This window comes from Clavelina lepadiformis, chromosome 2 (genome assembly GCF_947623445.1).
Source record: "Clavelina lepadiformis chromosome 2, kaClaLepa1.1, whole genome shotgun sequence".
Classification (NCBI taxonomy): Eukaryota; Metazoa; Chordata; class Ascidiacea; order Aplousobranchia; family Clavelinidae; genus Clavelina; species Clavelina lepadiformis.
In genome coordinates this window covers 15879581-15899406 of record NC_135241.1, presented here as the reverse complement: position 1 = coordinate 15899406, position 19826 = coordinate 15879581, and the positions used below count along the sequence as shown (strand labels likewise).

General features: G+C 36.5%; 1 protein-coding gene across 2 annotated transcripts; it reads right to left on the bottom strand.

Moving 5' to 3' along the window:
• Nucleotides 1-1935: 1935 nt before the first annotated feature.
• Nucleotides 1936-19536, bottom strand: LOC143446638 (uncharacterized). 2 transcript variants are annotated; one of them, XM_076946376.1, is made up of 6 exons: nt 19426-19536; nt 15412-15882; nt 14865-15017; nt 10473-10625; nt 3183-4973; nt 1936-3056 (listed from the first exon to the last, which is right to left on the bottom strand). In XM_076946376.1, exons 1-6 carry the CDS (start codon nt 19511-19513, stop codon nt 2464-2466), a joined length of 3249 nt encoding a protein of 1082 aa, XP_076802491.1. In that variant the 5' UTR covers nt 19514-19536; the 3' UTR covers nt 1936-2463. The 2 variants fall into 2 exon arrangements, with proteins under 2 accessions (XP_076802491.1, XP_076802490.1); XM_076946375.1 differs by having other exon boundaries at nt 1936-4973.
• Between the last annotated feature and the right edge of the window lie 290 nt (nt 19537-19826).

Sequence of the window (19826 nt, the reverse complement as noted above, 5' to 3'; positions counted from 1 at the left end):
TCGAGGATGCACTGTAAAACTTAACTTCAGGGCAATAGCTACAAATCAGGTGCTTTTCGCCTTCAGAATCTCTGAGGCTGAGCTAAGATGCGTGTTCTGCGAAAACAGTGTTGAAACTACACTACATGTATTTACACATTGTAGCCTACACAAACTCTTATTCTGGGAAAATGTTTTAAACTGGTTGGCTGAGCGCTTGAGATGGTCACACAGCCTGCAAGTGAACAACCTACTCTTTGGCATTTCTGAGTTATCTATTTTTTTTTACTTGTAAACTGTTTACTTCTTATTACCCGATTTACGGTTTATAAGGCCAAATATTCAAAATGTAAACCTTGTGTAAAGATGTTGGGACTGATGGTGAATTGTAAGTTATAGAAAAATCTGAGGAATACAGTTACGCGATTAGATTAGGCAAGATGAAAGATCACCACAAGTGGAATGCTTGACTACCTTGCCTGGAGTTTTGATAACGTCGGTGCTGATTACTAATTTACCTTTCCTTTTTGGACTTTCATTTAGTTTGTGCCTATATGTATGATGGTATCGTCGTTTTATGTCGACAAAAAAATGAATCAGATGAGGGATTCATCATTGCACTTCGTACCTTTTCTTTTAATGTTGTTCTTTTAAATAAATACAAAACAAATAAATGAATTGTCATTGCTAAATTGTCTCCGTGTTGTTAGTAGTGCTATCTTATATATGCACAATATAATGTTGTGTCGTAACAACGTCATCTAAGTCGAGTCGCAAGTTCAGTGAAATCTTTTGGAAAAAGTGACTCAAGTAAGTCGAGTCATTTCATAAATTTGACTTCAGTCAAGTGAAGTTATTTTATATCTAAAAACAAACCATACGGAAAGCAAAAATACTGTTCTGCCAACAAGAAAGTTTTGGAAATTTTACAAAATTCTTTGTTTTGCTGCTTCATACGCGATTGTAAACAAAAAAATTATTTTAAATTACATGTTGATGTGTTTTGAAGAAAAAAGGAAACCTTGCTTTATATTTATGCTGAAGCCTTATCAAAGAGAACTGACTCAAGTCAAGTCTTTGTAAAAAGTGATTTGAGTCAAGACACTACGATTCTGTTTTATCATCTCTTCTTTATAAATGGTTTTTGATGAACACCTCTGATTGTTTTCCAAGATCAGATACCGGTACTGTTCAAAACGAAACTCGCTTTATATGCGGTGTTCAGCGGACAACGGTGGGCCATTTTTCCGAAATCTAATTATACTATTAATCTCGATCTTATATTTGTTGTTCGACTTCTTAGCATATCTATTGATGTCAATTTATCTGCGTGCAACTAATTAACACAACAGCATAATTTCTTACAAGCCTACATATTTGCAACCGACACTGACCATTGGTAAAGAAGGATTCCAACACATTAACGGTAAAAAGACTTAAAATTTGTTACTTCGAAAACTGCAATCGTAAAAACGAAGCAGGCAGGTAAAACAAACAAGTAAACACGAAAGCTGAATGTAATTTGAAGCCCCAATACATCAATTGATGTTGCAAAGTTTTTTATTTATCTTGTTTGCATGCTCTGGGGAGTTTGTCGTTTCATTAAATGACGACAGTTTCTGCTCTTCAAGGTTAAACAGGGCTGGCCTTAGCAAGTATGGGGCGCAAAGCAAGAACTGATGGCAGGGGCCCTTGCCGATTTTAAATAACTTAATGTATAAACCAAATATCAACTCTTTGCAAAACATCTCACAGCAAAGCTTTGCTTTGTGATATATTTTCACCAAAAAATTCTTTTATGAGAACAAATTGAGAAATAACACTATGATGTTTGTTCTGGTCAAGCAGCGCGGGTCCAACGCAGTCGCATGGCTCACATTGGGTTTAGGCCGGCGCTGAGGTTAAACATATAAGCTATAGTTAACATGTGTAAGCCTCAATACAATACCCTCTGAAGAAAATGTAGATATTATATTATACAGCACATGCAACAGCAACGCGTGTAATGGATATTAAGGTACGAGTGACGACAAATACAATGAAATTACAATTACGCCATCGACGATACTTATGAATTTGTTAATCTGGATTATCATTTTTTTTTACAGATCGGTGATGATATGAAATCGGAAGGCAAATGAAAGGCCAGCTAAAAACCCCAGGAAATGTTGTGAAAGAGGTTAATCTGAAAAAATGACAATGCAAAGAGCACAAGACGTTTTACCAAATGACATTTGATTTAAAACATTCAAAAATTCTCAATGCTCTCTTAGTCTGTAAAAAACGAGCCACAAAGGCATTTTTCAGAAAGTTACTCAAATATGTTCAGAAGATGAAATACACTAATAAGCTTTGTAGTCGAAAGACACAACAATTACAGCAAATAAAATTGAAGCAAGGAGTGAACCAAATCGAGTTAGAAGAGAGGAGCCAGGTTTTTAACTTGAAAGACACCATAAAAAATACTGAAACCAACAAATGCTTTTATGACGTAACTTTGAGTTGGACTGATTCTCGTTTACTGGGTCGGTCGTCTTTTGAGCGAATACTCTTCCACAGAATTTCGACTTTAGTTTCGATATATGGCGAATACAATATGGGGTTAAACGCGCTGTTAATAGGTAGAAGCACGCCCGCAGTAAATATTTCAACCCCATCTGGTAGTTTCACGCCGCTAAAACTAACGTAAACCATTATGCAGATGGGAATCCAACAGAGAAAATCAGAGACTATGATCCGGGTAATGCGATAGTTTATTTTCGTATTTTGCTTCTGGGCGTTTCCACTTAGTGGCGGACGGTTTCTCATTTTCCAACCAATCAACGAAAATCCGGCCAAAACAAACATAAAGGAAAACAAGTTCAAGGTTATAATGCTTATAGAATAAACCCAAAAAGTATCACTCCGATTGACATAGAAGCGAGGCATGCACACGCTTGTTGTTCCGTAATAACCGATTTCGCCTCTCGGAGCATACTGGGGAAATTTATTTTCCAAAAACCTTCGCACGCCTTCCCAAGAATTGAAATCTAGATCTCTCGATGTGTTTGTGAGAGCAGCAACACGACATGCAAAGTCTGTAACGAAATCATGAGTGACTGTGTCAGATGACGTGAACTCGCTAAGGAAGAGAACTTTTGCCTTAAAGTAGCGAATAGTGTTAGTGGCAACAGTAATACTTATAGAAATCAACCAACAAAAACCTGCTGCAACCTTCCAGGGATTTGTAGAAGTCCTTAACGCTTTGAATGGATACATAAATGCGTACAATCGATAGGCTGTAAGAAGTGCCATGAGAAAACAGGATGTTTGACTGGAAATCACACACAGACTCCCCGCAAATGAACAAAGAAAACTCGATCTCCATTCATAATCAAACTCGGAGTATTTGCCAGAATACTGAAAATCTTTTACTAAAATGATCATCAAGTAAACTCCCATCAAGCAATCAGATATAGAGAGATTTATAATAAGAAAATGGTTGCATGCAGATCCTTCTTTCGCTCTGTTTTCCCGTAGGCTAGATATAGACAAAACTACGACATAAAAATTTCCCAAGATTGTGATTATAGTGACAATCCAGAGCCAAATTTTTAGACCCAGGTTTCCTATCATATTGCGAGAAGACGAAAAAATGCTTGGAATGTACTCATCTGACCCATCAACACAGTCTTGTTTGCCATCAAGTACAGATGTCTTCGGAATCGATTTCTGGTTGCCGACCTTGGCAGTACAGTAGTGCCTTCCAGTGCAGTTTTCCTCGTCAATTCCCCCGTCACAATCTTCTATACCATCACAGAGCTGCAATATGTCGATGCTAACCTTTTGTGCTGATTTGCAAAGAAATCGCATCGGACAGTCACTTTCATCAAATCCTCTTGGGCAATTAAAGTCTTTCAAATACCGCCATGCCTCATCTACGTATCCATCGCAGTAACGCTCGCCCATAGGAAAGTAGGAGTGACAGGTGTCGTTACAGAACGCTAAAGTATCACGATTTGGGCAAGATTGACATTCATCAACCAAATCGATGCATTCCGGCCTTCCATCGCACTCAGTCGCACGAATTTCACCCCATTTGGTCTTACAAGTTATCAAAGATATATTTTGCGAGAAAGATGCACAGCCTGGGCTAAAACACGGAGATGATGCATTATTCGATTTGCTATTTGTGTATTTTAGATGAATTTTAGTGCATTGTGTTGTTTTCAAGAAGATGTCTACACAGTCTGGTGCAGTTGTGTTTTCGCAGAGGCATTCATCGGAAAGGTCGTGACAATCTATTACCCCATCACAGACTTGCTTGGGCGAGATGATCAAGTGATTATCCAAACACTTGAAACAATGAAATGAGCCATCTTCACCAAAACATAAGTCAGATTGATCATAGCATTGTGGGATGTTATCATAGAGATTCCACTGGGGAAGTACACAGGAAATTGCCGAGGCCTTAGCAGAGCACTTAAACCCTGGTTTAGAAATGACTTCGTCGCTCCCATCAGAGCAATCAGATTTACCATTGCAGAAGTTTTGGTTTAAGATTACATTTTGGTCGGAACACTGCAGAAATTTGTTACAGTTGGCTTCGGTGTTATTATCAGAGCAATAAGTACTGCAAATTACTTCTGACGAGCTACAATCATAGTCAGCGCATTGTAAAGAAGGAACAGTGTAACAGGTTGTTTTGTCACACCAAGGAGAGTTGCAAAGTGTAATGTTTTCTAATCTAATGATAACTACATCACAAGACCCGCATGTCACTTCATTCAAAGCTTTGATATACTCTTCATCATTGCCACTGGGACAGTCAGGCTTGCCGTCATTAACATTTTCCTTGGGTATACAGCCCACATTCATATTGCATGAAGGAAAGTTTAAATGAAAGCAGGAGCAGGTAAAAGTGTTTTCGGGACAAGTGCAATTCATCTCATCCGATAAGTCTAAACAGATCTGGGTCCGTGTCAAAGTATCCTGCATCTTTGTATTACATCTTTCTGTAAAAAAAAATCGTCTCTATCAGCAAAAACATACAGCCGTAAATATAATTAGATATGTTACAGTCAGACCTCATTTATCCAAACTAACAAGAAACTGCTGGGAACAGATTTCTTTCCATGCATTCAAAGCCACATCAATAAAAAACACTCACTATTTCAGATTACGAGAAATGTTACATTGCACATTTTCATGACAATCTTTCATACTTGTCACACATCATGTTTGTTTAAGGCAGGGGTGACGAACCTGCGGCCCGCCAAACAATTTTGTGCGGCCCACCAAACGATTTGACAAACGCCCATACATGCAAGGCATATAGGACTTATAGGAATTAGGGTTGCCATACCGTCCAGAAAATTCCGGACATGTCCGGAATTTAGGGTTAAATTTTGCGTCCGGGAGACCAGCAGTCTTGAACGAAGCGTCCGGTGAGACCAGCAGTCTTGAACTTTCTTTCACCTGTTTCTAATCTTTGCGCAATGCGATATCAAAAGCTGATAGCACAATTGAGTCGCAGCAGTATGTCTTCAATAGATTGCCGTACTCAATCGATGTATTTTTTGCGGCCGCGGGAGCAGCTAAAAATCTGCCAAATGAAGCGGTTGTGCTTGAATGCTAATTATTATGCAAAATGTTAAAAAAATTGTGCGGCCCGCTTGCTCAGCCGTAACTGACAAAGTGGCCCGCGTCATCGAATAGGTTCGTCACCCCTGGTTTAACCCTTATTAGCACAGGGATTTTAGGTAACTTAATCGGCACATTTGTTGACAAATTGTCAACATGGTATTTCCTTGTGTTTTTCGATACAAATGCGCTGGTCTCAAAGTGAAGTTGTTGTTTTAGATGATTTGATGTTGATAAAACTTTAATAAAACAATTATTAATCCTAATTGGGAGGTCCGCTGTCTTCCCAGTACATAGTTTTAGCTTACTAGTTCTCAGATAAAATGCAAGAAAATCTTAACGAGAAAAATTTTGCCACATGTTTTTCAAAAACAAAAACGAAGAAACGTGGAGCACTACAACAAATTGTTCAGCATTCCCAGCATTATTTGTTCTTCTGAAGTTTTCTGTTTCGTGGGTAAACCCGTCGGCTACAAGTTACACATGTAGATCGATTATGCTCTGCACATCTGTAGCATCTTCCCCGTTTGATACCTTGAACTGCGCCATTGAAAGTGCTTGAAGTAGCAGCATCAACGAACCTCAACTTTTCGGAGAGTAGTTTAGTTTCTACAGCCAATTTTCTTTGGATGACATATGGTTGAGCAAGCTGAAAGCTAAGGCTTTTTAGAAAATCTGTTTTTTGTTACTTTTCCCATTGCCTCTTATTACACTATGTAACAAAAAAAAAAAAATTCTTTGTCCTTGGGAAATAATTGCTATATTCTGTTTGCTTATGCCGAAAAAACATGAAAAATCTTAGTTATACCACCATAACTTCGGTTGTTGAATCTTTACAGATTTTTTAATTCTATCGCCATTATTAAAAGTGTGGTATGGCTCGCCGTGGTTGCAAGTACTCAGCAGATTCCTTCTGCTATGTGTGTGGTGAGTTCTTTGCAAAAAAAGCACTGTCTGGAGAGTTGCAGGCGTGCGAAAGAAGCCTATCATGCATACTTTCGCATGCCAGTCGGTGACCAAAATAAACATTGGGCACCACACGTACGTCATATGCGAATACTGCCGTCGTACTCTAGAAGGTTGGATTAGGGGAGAGAAGAGGGCAATGCGTTTTGCTATCCCCCGTGTCTGGCGTGAGCCCACAAACCATCTCACAGATTGTTACTTCTGTATGGTGGATCCAAGCAAACGACGGAAGGGAAAGAATGCACCTTCCATCAATTACCCTGACATTCCATCATCTATTGCACCTGTACCCCATAACACGACTGACATGCCTGTGCCACAACCACCCTTGAGAGATGAACATTTCGTAGCAGATGCACTCTCTACAGATTCAGAAACGGATGCATCAGTTGCTTATCTTCAACACCGAGTTGGCGGTGAAAGGTGTCCTACTACCCCAACCAAGAAGACATGAACGATCTTGTCAGGGAACTGTCATTGACAAAGTCGAATGCTGAGCTACTCATTTCCAGACTAAAGCAATGGGACTTAGGCCTACTGGATGAAGAAGATGAAGTGAAGCGACTGATAAATTCCATCAATTTTCCAGAGATGCTGTCTGAGGTTGAACGGAGAGCTTGGACTTCTTTCGTTTCTGTAGTTAACGGGTTCCTGGGCAATCACAAGGCAGAGAATTACAGGGAACTTGTCGATGAACTTGTGGATGCGTATTGGAAGATGGGATGCAGGATGTCGCTGAAACTACACGTACTACATGCTCATCTTGATGAATTTAAGGATAACATGGGGGACTACTCAGAAGAACAAGGTGAAAGATTTCATCAAGATATCAGGTATTTTGAGGAACGCTATCAAGGACAGTACAACGAAAATATGATGGGGGACTATATATGGAACCTTTTACGTGAAAGTGAACTCACATATCGTCGCCAATCTCGAAAAAATGTTTCTTTGTGATTAAGTTATAAGTTTTGAGTGCTTTAAGTGACAGCGTAGGTTTGCTCTGTAACAGTTTTGAATAAATACCTATAGCACCAGGCCTTAAGGCTTTTGTCTCGTGTTTGTGTAGCAAAATCGCTTTGCATACATGTGTTTTTCTTCTTTATGTAATTTTTTAGAAATAGATTCTGGAAACGACATTTTCCGTTATTGTTTCATTATGACAAAGCCAACAACAACAACTAAAATTAGATTTAACTCCATTCTATTGATTCAAAAAAATATAGTGGGAGCAAAGACATTAAAAAAGCAAAACTAGTCAAAGAATTCCAATAAATTAATCTCATAAAGTCAGAACCAAAGTTTGAACTTTTTGAATGCCCATTTTTATTGATTTAGACCATACTAAATCAGAAAATAATAGTTTTAACCCATGGACAAATTTTGTGTTACATGGTGTTATGAGAAATGCATTGTTACTGGCAACATTTATCAAATTGTAATTATTAACCATTGGCCAACAATTTGTTTTCCTCAAGCAATTGAATTCTTCACAGTTTTCATCAAGACTGTCAACTCCACCTTTATATTTGTTGTAATCCATGATAACTGTAGGTTTCCTGTGAGTTTCAGTTATGGAAAAAGAAGAGTGTGAAGAAGACATCATGAGAACATTCCTGTTTCGTTTTGGTACATATGACAATAGCAAAATGTTGTTCAAATGGTCATACAATGCTTCAGTACTTTCCACCTCTCTTCTCCTTGCTGACTTGAGCTGCGATGGAACTTCACGGCGATTAGCCTTTACTGTTCCTGCCAATGTAAGCTTTTGAAGCAAGAGACTGTAAACAAGACCAAGAGATGTAAAATATCTGTCAATGTATATGTCAAGACCAGTACCAAAGTAAACAAAACACAAGTTCATCACTATATCATTTGCAAGATTTCTGTCAGGAGCCGAGTCGGTTTTTTTTTCCGGAATAAATAATGCCATTTAGAGCAAAACCGGATGTGGCTTCACACAGCCAAAAGAATTATACACCATATTTCCTTGGTTTCGATGGCATGAATGTTCTTCCAGCATTTTTGCCTCGATATCCGATGAGTTGTTCATCCACATTCAAGGATTCCCTAGGAATGTAGACGTTGCGCAGAGCTTGTAAGAGCTGGTTAGAGCTAAGGCAAACGTTTCCGACACAACTGCTTAGACAATCAAGTTATCAACTGGCAATCTAACTCCTTCTAGTCAGACAGTGATTGACTAAATACACGTGCAACTCTCCTGTAAGTCCCCGGTTATCACATTGTGATAATAGCTAACTACTATGTAGTGACTTTACATTCCAAACTCCTATTGTTTCTGATTGTTGACATTTTGTCAACAGATATGCCGATTAAGTTAAAACGCAAATAACTCATAGTGGAAACAATTTAACGTTTTGAAATCGCTACAGCAGTAAGCTATTCAGAAGTTCTCCATCTTCACAGGATCTTGCTGAGCTAGTGCATAAGCTACGAGAGCAATGTCACACAAAAAATCGATTTTGACAAAATGTCAACGCATGTGCTAATAAGGGTTAAGGCGTAGTCACTGACCAATTTTCTAACTTCCTTTACTAGAATTATTCATTTTGGATGCACTGGATCTTCACTACAGTTCTTTTTTCGAATCTTGATAAAGTGTAGTCCTAACTGCAAGCTATTTTACAAAAATTGATTTCACTGTAATATTCTTTCGACTTTGATTAACTGGATATCTCGTTAAACCAAGTGGTCCAGATTAATGAGGTCTGACTGTATATAATATATATAAGATCAAATTATCATCAAATATGAAAAACCTATAAGATGGACTCAGTTATGTTGAAAGTGGAAAGAAATAAGAGCAGACGTTTTGGTTAAAACAACCCTGATAATATTGGTGCTGTTATACTGAAACATATTTGTTAAAACACATATATATTTTTCTATTTCTATTATTTTGTATCATAAGTTTGCACTTAATAATTATAGCATTAATTATATTGACCACTCCAATCACTCCATACTATACTATGCATAAATACTGTACCACTATCACTTAATAAATATATAATGTAAATTGCCGTTATTCAACAAATTTTCACTTTAGGAGCAACTATGTTCACCGCAAACAAAATTACACATTATTGTATACTACGAAACTAAAGAATGCTGGAGTGAGTTTTTACAAACTATTTATAATACTTTGCGTAAATTGAGATAGTGCAAAAACATTCACGGAATTATGTGTGTATCTAAGGAAACAAACAAATGATTTTCACAGCCAAATATCAATTATAAAATTTCTTTTTCTAAAACTTGAATGGCCATGAAACTCCTGTTTTTTTTGTTTCTCTTTCACATCTAAACAGAACTATAAACATGAACATAAAAACATAAATAGCGAATACCAACAAGTTTTTAACAGTGTAGTAGTATCAAAATTTTAACAAAAAAGATAAGCTAAAAAATTTTACAATTTTATGGACATAACTTTTTTCTAATTGAGACAAAGTTGACTCTTAAGGGCAAAATTCACCCCTGTTTATGCATAAAAACACTGTTCTGATATTAGTTGAATGAACCATATATGACATTTGCAGTACAGCATAATAAATAAGCGCTATGCTATGTATGTTAAATTTATTATTCATTTATATAAATGGCACTCAAATTTAAAACCTAAAGTAAGTCATCATATTTTAATGTGAATTTAACTTGTAGTGTATTATAGGCAATATTTATTGATAATAAGTTAAACTTTACATAAGGTTGGTGGTGGATCAAGTAAATGGTTTCATAAACGAACATGCATTTTCTGTGGAGAATTTCTACATCTTCACATCACAAAAAGTATGATTTTTACAATGCTCCACACTGACGGCTATGAATGTATAAACGCCTTAGCTTGTAAACCAATGAATTCTGTAAACTTGTAAACCCACCTTGAAGCGAATAGCAAACATTTCCTGTTCCATTACAAGTGTAATTGTCAACTTTATTACAAGCGCAACGAAGTGGCCTGCCATCAGTACACGAAGTGGTACAATTCCATTGATCACTTCCGTCTGTACAATGTGCCAGTGAATCACATCTGTCTAAAGAAAACATTTATAACAAACATGACTATTTGACTATACCACATGATTTCTAAGTGATTGAAGGTGTACTATTTAAAAAGGCCTTTGGTGGTGTATCGTTTGTGAGGTATTTAAATATAAATCAATATGCAAAAAAACATCCCAAGGCACAAGTAGGTAAAAATAATTGAATAAGAGCAAGATCTTATTATTAACAATGATTTTGCCCTGCAACTTGTATTTTTATCAAGCAAGAAACATACTGGTACTTAAATTAGCAATACAAGTTTGACAGATTTACTATGATCATACTTTGACCACATCAAAGTTTTGCATGCTTGACACAAAACATTTTGAAGAAATGGATGGATAAAGAAGCTTTGGTTATAAAAGCAAGTTTATGTTTTATGTAACACCTACCAGATGTGACTGCATGGTAAGATGCAGTGTCATAACAAGCCCATTTCCCATTTATAAGTGCAGTTTATTTTAGAAAATTTAAGGATGAATGCAGTGCAAAATACAGCAGTTGAATAAAAAGCAATGATACATTTTTAGTTTGATACAATTGATACACAAAAATCAGTAGGTGGGTTATTATATTGCAAACAAACTTGTGTTACAAGGATTGCATGTGTATTAAATTATAGTTATGAGATGCCATGTATGTATATTAAAAATTCTTGTGTTTAACAAACACTGTTTGTTTTACGACAGTTTTAGAGGTTTTTACTACCGTTATGAGAGTAGTTTCCAAAGTGTGATACTACACGGCTAACACACAGTTTTTACAAAATAAATTTATTTCATATTGTAAGTGGTCTCTTCCCAGAATACTAAAAAAATTTACACTTACCGGTACACACCTGGCCAGGTAAAATTCTACGAAATTTTTCTTGGTTAATATTTGTACATTCTGTTCTCTTATGTGCAAGTTTTAAAAACCTCAAACATGAAGTTGTAGGGTTTTGTTCAAAAAAAAAACCTTGTAACTAGCTTCATTTCTGTCATTCTCTTCACTGAAGTTGGCTAGTTGCTTTAAGGACTTTCTCAATAAATGGGTGTTTCATATTGCTTTTGCAGTAAATAAGATTACTCAAACTATTTGGCATTTATTTTGACGTCTGTTTAGTAGTCATAAAAGGTTGAATATTGCTTGGAATTCACAATTATGTGCAAGGCTATTGATTAAATTTAATATATCTACATCTAAAGTCAGTTTGATGTCCATTTGCTTTATGCACAAATTAGTTACTGAATTGGTAGGTTTTTATTATATAACGTGTTTGTTTAATTTAATTACATGTTTTTAGCAAAGTTTTATGGTACAATTTAGTTCAAGTAAATCATTCGCACTGCTGGGCATTTTTTTTACAAACAGAAATATTTTAAATAAAAAGCAGCAGACAGTGGACTTGATAAATTCACTAAAAGAAAAAAACATCAAAATTAATGGTGGATAAATAAACCAATAAACAAAAATATTGCTAAGTTTTTAGATGAAAATATTGAGGGCGTGTTTCTATGTCAAGAACAGAATAACATCATCATCAAAATAAGTACAAGATGGCCTGAATAATTCCTTCAAATTAATAAGTTCTCATACTTTCATCATATTTAACACTAGAAGGACGGCAATTTTCGTATACCTAGGACGGAGTGCGTCAATTGACGCAAAACGTCAAAACGGCGCAAATCTAACGCTTTTTGTTGAGAAAACTGTGCTGTTGCTCCGAAAAAACTACTTATATCGCATGTCCGCTATGTCCATTTTAATTAACAAAAGCAATCGCATTGAAAATACAAGCCGTCGTGCCTAAACACTTCTGTTTCACGTAACTCCTTTTTCTTCTTGCACTCTTTCGGGACTTCTCTCCTGTTCTGGCGCATTGTCCCTACGAGGCTGCACTTCTTTTCCGCAAGTCGCAACGCCAGGTCAAGTGAGGTGAAAAAATTATCGCAAGTGACGTTGTAACCTTCTTGAAAAAGCGGAGCCATGAGTTTCAGTACAACGTCGGTGGGCACACTCCCTTGGGGGCTCCTTGCGTCATCTTTTCCAACGTAAGGAAAACCGTTGAATAAATATTTGTTTTCGACGTCAACTGTCAGCCAGAACTTTAGACCAAACTTGTCTGGTTTATTGGCCATATATTGGATGAACTTGCAGCGTGCCTTACACGGCAATAGTTGCTCATCCACAGTTATCTTCCACTGTGGAATGAGTGCTTTTTGGCAGATTGATATAAAACTGTTCCAAAGTTGTGAAGCGAGTGCAAATTTATCATGCAATAGATTCCTACGCCTTTCCGTCTTCAGATCGAAGCAAAGGAATGGTATGAGCTCCAGAAACCCGTCTCTTGCCATGGTTTGGGAAAACATCGGACATCCCCACGAATTCCCCCACAAACTCTTCACAGGGAAATTGCGCCCTCCTGTCACGCCACGAGCAACCACCGACCCGACGAATTTATCTAATTCATCTAATTTATCTAACTAAGAAACTCTTACTACACTTACGCTTCGATAAACTTCAAAAATTCCGATATTAGGCTGCGCTTGTGACGAAACTACTCTGTTTTGCGGAAAAGTCGACTTGCATAGTTTGTCGACACGTTTGTTACACCCCTGTGCTGGCAGCTGTGACCTAATTCGATAAACCTGTAATTATCAGCAGAAAGAAAACAATGCTCTCTATTGCGAGAACTGGTTTTTGTAGTGTGAAGTAACAATGCGTCAATTGACGCGCCCCGTCCTTCTAGGTAGTGACCACGTTAATTATCTCTACCGATAAAATAAAAACTTCATATTCATGGGTTAGTTACCTAACGCTAATGTAGGAAAAGTCAGGAAATATCACGGTTGTGCGATGCCCCACTTAAAAGTTATAGATGCACTTAGGTTGAAAATGCGTCAATTGACGCGCCCCGTCCTTCTAGTGTTAACCAAATACAGTTCTAGCCCTATTTCATCCGGTGACAGTTTTATTCCAATATTTGTGTTGCTCTTGTTTCTTTGATGAAACTACTATACCAAAATACTGTACATTGGACTTACCAACATGTTAGTCACTTTTCGTATAACAAAAATCATAACTGAATGCATCTATAGTTCAAATTATAAAATACTGGTACTTTTCATTTAGGACAACACTTAAAACCATTTCAAAATATATAATTACAAAATGTACACCATTCATCTACTATGTTCAAGGCTGAAGACCGAGACAAATAAAAACTCGGCCTTCTGCTGACAAACTAAAGCAATAGTAAGATCCTACCTAAAGGTAAACGCTTGCACTTGTGGCTGTTGATATTCTGAAGTGATACAATTATATCAAGTTTTTTACATTGGTATGCTGTTTTACAGTACTTATTAAACTTCATGGAAAACACACAGACAACACTCGTCATTTTTAATACAAATTAGTGTCATGAAAACTATAAATAAAGGTAAATTACAAGAATCTCGTTAGCATATCCACTTTAAACCAAAGCAAATTCATGTTTTGGTAAATCAGTAAACTTTATAAGATATATTATAATTTATATTAAATATTATAATTTTTCAAACATATTTTACGGAGCACAAAGTGTATAGATCAGTGATTCCCAACCGCGGCTCTTAGAGCTGCATACGGTACCAAGCTAGCCTTGTTGCGGCTCTCATTGACCCCTGAAAATCCGTCAAAAATTATAAAAAACCTATTTATAATAATTAGGGCGATTATTTTTTGACTTGTCAGTTGGAGTTCGAGTCAAGTTGGACATTAAATTGATTTGTGTTCTTTTTCTTGTTAGTGTTGCTATTCGTTGGTACATGCTTTCATGCTTTAAAATTTTCGTTCTAATTACTTGAGTGTTTTCATGCGGCTCCATACGTACTCTGAAGTTTGAAATTCAGCCCCGACACCAAAAAAAGGTTGGAAACCACTGGTATAGATCATAATCGATGCAACTACTTGTAGAATTAACAAGGTAAAATCACCACTGCAATAAGTTCAAACTAGCGCGAATATCAAAAAATAAGTTCAATTCCATCTTACCATTAAGCAAAAAACTCTAGTCCAAAAACTATTGAAGTCAATGGTTCATTATATAAACACACTAAATTATTATCATTCCAATATTAATGTCCTTGTGATCACTGTGATTACCCATGGTCTTTTTAGTTCTTTGATGAAACTAGCATCATAGACACATACTCAGAATAACTATTTTCAAAAATGAAGAGCAGTACCTCAAATGATTGCTCACTTACAGCCTTTTTCATAACATACGTATCCAATTCCATCACAAGAGTAATCGCCTATTTTGTTACAAGCACAACGAAATAGTTTCCTTGCAGAACATATATTGGAACAATTCCTTTCATCACTTCCATCTGAGCATTGCGCACTTGCATCACATTTTTCTGTATATAATCAAAATATGACATGTACATTAAAAAGTAATTTTGCAAATTCAGTAAAATTTATGTTAAAATCGTAAAGAGACAGATGGATTAGATGTAAGGTAAAATAGTAAAACAAACATTAGTACAAGGCAACCAAACATGGAGCCAACAAAATTTTGAACAAAAGTATTAACATCAGCTGGAGTCTTACAGTTTAAAACTCATAAAAACCATTGCAGCAGACATCATAACTACATACATCTTATTTTTAATATCTCAGGTGTTTAAAGCTAGACAATTTTAACTCAGTCATCTCAACATGCTGAAATACCAACGAATACTCCTTTATATTCTGCACAAATAACAAAACTAATTTGACTGGTAGAGTCTAATGAAGCATGATTTAATTTACCTTCATCGCTGTAACATTTATTGCCTGTGCCGCAAGTACTATCTTCATTTTTGTTACAGGCACATTTGTTCTGAGGGCAAGGACAATCAATCTCATCCGCGTTATCACCACAGTCATCTGTTTTGTCACATTTCCATGCTGATTGAATGTACAGACCACTGTTGCATCGGAATCCTTTCCCACACATTTCATCCCCATCATCTCTCATGTTGATGCAGTCCCCCCATACATTGTCACAAACTTTGCTTTCATCAATACATTGATAGAGTCTAACATCACCACCACCATAGCACTGAAACTCAGCAGGATCACATACACAATCAATTTCATCAGCAAAATTTCGGCAATCTCGTTTTCCATCACAAACCCATGAACTAGGAATGCATTCAGCAGGTTCGCCTGTACTATCATCTTGACATCTGCAGTTGAACTCGGAAAACTTACATCGCTGCTGTCGATAATGACATATATCTATATGCAAACAGAGTAACTTGTTACCAAATAATTAGTGCACCGTAATCTTTTCAGTTAATTTAATAGTAAGCGATATTTTATATTTGCATTAAAGGCTCACATGCTCAAAGCCAAAGATCTCTTGCTTTAATGCACACAATCGTATATAGGCTGTATACATTATAGCCTTAAGGCTTTCAAATTTATCTCGTTTTGCACAAAAGTTAAATTCTGTTAAATAGTTGAATGTCTCAAGACTCAAGGGCCTCGAATACACATTAATGAGTCCAAAATAGTTCCACAGCAACCTACAAGACAAACGAATGGAGTCTATCGCAACTGAGACTTATTACTCAGGCTAACCGTGTACTTTCTCTTCTTTCATCTGCAACTCTCAGCTTAACCTTGACCTAACCGACCCTTCTACATTAAGTTACATCAAAATTCAGCAAATAAATGTATTTTGAGCTTTTTCTGCAAAAACATGCCAGGTAGTTGCACTGCATTTTTTTCTAGCTTCCTCTGACTAATTCAACAATTTGACTATGATCTATGTGTGCTGTTATTTTTTAAGTATGAAATTACTGGTATGTACACGAGTATATGGTATTTTGTTATTATTTGGGTTGTAGTTATTCTTTTATAAAAAAGAAATACAATGTTTGTAGCCTAGCTTGCAGAAGTTTTGTTTACTTTTAGAATTCAACCAGGTAATGGACCAAAGATGATGCCCTTGGGTAAGGCATTAATGAAAATTGTTACTTTTCAGTGGACAGTTCTAAATTTGAGCAATGCTGTATAAAAAATCAAAAAAACAAAAGAAAAAATTTGTGACGATCCAAACTTGTACAAAGGCTAGCTCGGTAACCGGGACTCGACTCAACAATGAGGAATAATTGCCGGTAACCGGTTTTAAGTCGTGCAATGACTTTCCTCAGTTCAAGGATAAAGATTATATCATACCATACCAAACAGAGCTGCTTTACTCAAGTACTACTCGAGTACCATTTTTGTGATACTCAAAAGTACTCAAATTATCATTTTTCAGTACTTGAGTGTGCTTGATTAGTTTTAAAATGAAACTTGTTTATCAATTTTTATAGTTAATTTGTTATTGCATATTAATTTTCAATTGGTTTACCAAACTATAAGCTTAAGCCACAGTACAGTAGCCAGAGGCCATACCGCCACAGTACGGAGTTTTTCGATAAACTCTATGTTAAAATAAACTGGTTGAGTACCTATGTTGAATACTTGATACTTGCCACATGACCTGATACTGTAATCTCTGGCACGTTACACAGGCTCTTTTTGTTTGGCATGTCAAGCAAAGCGTAAAATAATCCAATACAAGTAAGTACAAACCAAATTATTACATTCAAACACACCGCAGATACCACGCAAACTCTTACGAATTTTATGTCGCATGCTACGCTGACCACGTAATGTGACTTTGTATTGAACTAGTTCAGTGCATAGGATTCAAACCACTGTAAAATAAGAACTAGGCAACATATTTTCAAAATTTTTTTTAGCGTAAAGGAATTCATATGCAACTCACCTGAATGAAATCTTTACAATCCAATGGCCAGAACGATTGTAATTTAAAAAAGAATCAAAGTGGCTCGACATATTCTATTGTTAAGTACTGTATAGAATAGACAAACGAAAAAATATTGCCACCCAGACAGTAACTCGGAAAGGGTCTATTGCCGTTTACCGTATTCCTATTTCCCTACTTTGGTAAACGGCGCCTGTAAAAAAAGTGTCTACTTTACCGGCCACCGTTTACCGATGTAAGAAAATACCAACTGTGTAACCGCCTAACCGTTTACCGAAGTAGCTTTTTCCAAATTCGATAACAGGCTGCTGGTGAAAGAAACGCGGCCATAGCCTATATCGAATAGATGGATATAAAAGAACAGCTTTAAGCGCAGGTTTGTGAATGGGACTGTCCCTGTTTGATTATCTCTACATAAACATCATGTTTGGTTTTTGATTTGCCTTGGTGACCTTTTCGCAGAACACTTGAATTTTATACATCGAAAGCACACAGTTTCGGACTTTTTACACTTTTAAGCAGTAGTGGGATTCAAATATTTTAACATCCGGTTCTGTCACTAGCAGCATGCCATATTGACGCGGGGCCGATATACACATAGGCCTATACATACGCTTGTTAACAACCGGTTCGCGGAAGTCATTAAAATTCCAAGAACCGGTTCGCACGAACCGGCTGAATCCCACCACTGCTTTTAAGTGCATTTACAACCAAAATCTTTTGCTTTCTTGGTGCTCACCCACTAAAGCGTTCTGCAATAAATAGTTAACAAAAGTGCACCAGAATTCGTCTCATACGTATGATTATTGCATGGCTGGTTTACAAGGGAAGCATTGATGTTAATTAAATGAATGGAAAAGAACAAACTAACTTTAGGACGATTTCTTTGTCACAATAGCAATTCTGACGTCGAAATGCCGCCAAGCTCTTTTACCAAAACAGCATTGATGGTTTCTGAAATGTGTTAATTGTTAACTTAGTATGTAATAAAATAAAAAGCAAAACATTTGACAGCACTCCCGGAGAGTTAGACACATTTTTATTTTCTGGACACAAAACAGTATTATGGTAGTTGAAGCATTGGTTCTTAAATATTTCAATGACGCTACTGCAGAAGAGGCTGTAGGCCTACAAGCTTTATAGCGCGTTATTGTAAGTAAAAGAATTTACAACTACGTTGAGAAGAGAAAGTAGAAAAGTAGAAGTTGGGCAAACTTATCCAAACACTTAGATTTACGGGACATTTCGAAAGCTCCTACGGCACAGTCAGGGCACGCCTTTAGCTGATTGCATCTAATTAAGCCTCGCGCAAGGAAAAAGATTTCCGCGAATCAAACAAGGTTGGGAACCACTGCTGTACAAAAATCCAATCGTATCCAGTACTTTTTAGACCGGCCCTGGGCACAGTTGTATCTGTATGCCGGGGCACACAGTTGGCGAACCACTGAGTTTTGCAGCTTAGACAAGCGAATGAATTCCTTCATAATTGGCATGGTATGATAATAACCTTTGCCCTCGGACTGAGGAAAGCCTTTGCACGACTTAACCCCGGCGATTATTGCTCATCGCTTGAGCCTGGCTTACCAAGCTAGACTTTGTGCAAGTTTCGGTGGTCAGACATTTTTATTTAGTTATTTTTGTATTGAAATTAGAATTTAGAACCGTTCACTTGGTCTACTGAACAGAAATTCAAGTCTAGAGCACTAATTTTTTAAACATACAAGATGAGATGCAAAAAACTTTGACATATAGTATTTAAAAATTAATTTTGAGCCACTATATCGTTATGTCAATGTTTTATGAACATTGTGGTGCAGTATGCGTGTGCATTGTGCAATTTTCGAAAACTGCTTGTATGCAAAAAATAGCTACTGATAGAACATCTCTACAACCTTTCTTTAAAGCTTATAACGTTCAAGTCATGGTTCGAAAACAGCTGTTTGTGATTATTGAAAAATTACTGCCTATAAATAGATAAATAAATAAATATGATATATTACTTAAATTTGATTCTTCTATCCACGAGTGTTGACGACGTCCTAGCGCCGAAGCAAGAAACATCACTCCTAATAGAAAAAACTGTTTCATTTTTAGGTTTATTGGTAAGCACATTGAGATCAAGTCTGCAAGAAATAAAGATAGCATTCATCTTAAAAATACACATGTTATACGTTTATTTTATTAATTTATTTATTCTATTTTTTTGCCATTGACTGTGGAGAGCGAAAAAAGGTGCTAATTTACCTTGTTATAGCAAGACAACACGAATATATGCTCACAAACAAAATCTTTCTCGTTTAACTTATATTTTGAAAGCTATCATACAGAATTACAGATAATATAGTGCAAATTATGCTAATTTAATTCAACCTTTGTCTATCATAATTCCTAGCCGTACTTT

What these genes read in the sequence shown, in the direction of transcription:
- LOC143446638 (XM_076946375.1), bottom strand. Translation starts at nt 19,513, where the DNA reads ATGAAACAGTTTTTTCTATTAGGAGTGATGTTTCTTGCTTCGGCGCTA. An exon ending in TAAATGTTACAGCGATGAAG is followed by an intron (nt 15,018 to 15,411) that starts GTAAATTAAATC and finishes GATTATATACAG; the next exon opens with AAAAATGTGATGCAAGTGCG. An exon ending in TGTTTGCTATTCGCTTCAAG is followed by an intron (nt 4,974 to 10,472) that starts GTGGGTTTACAA and finishes TTTTTTTTACAG; the next exon opens with AAAGATGTAATACAAAGATG.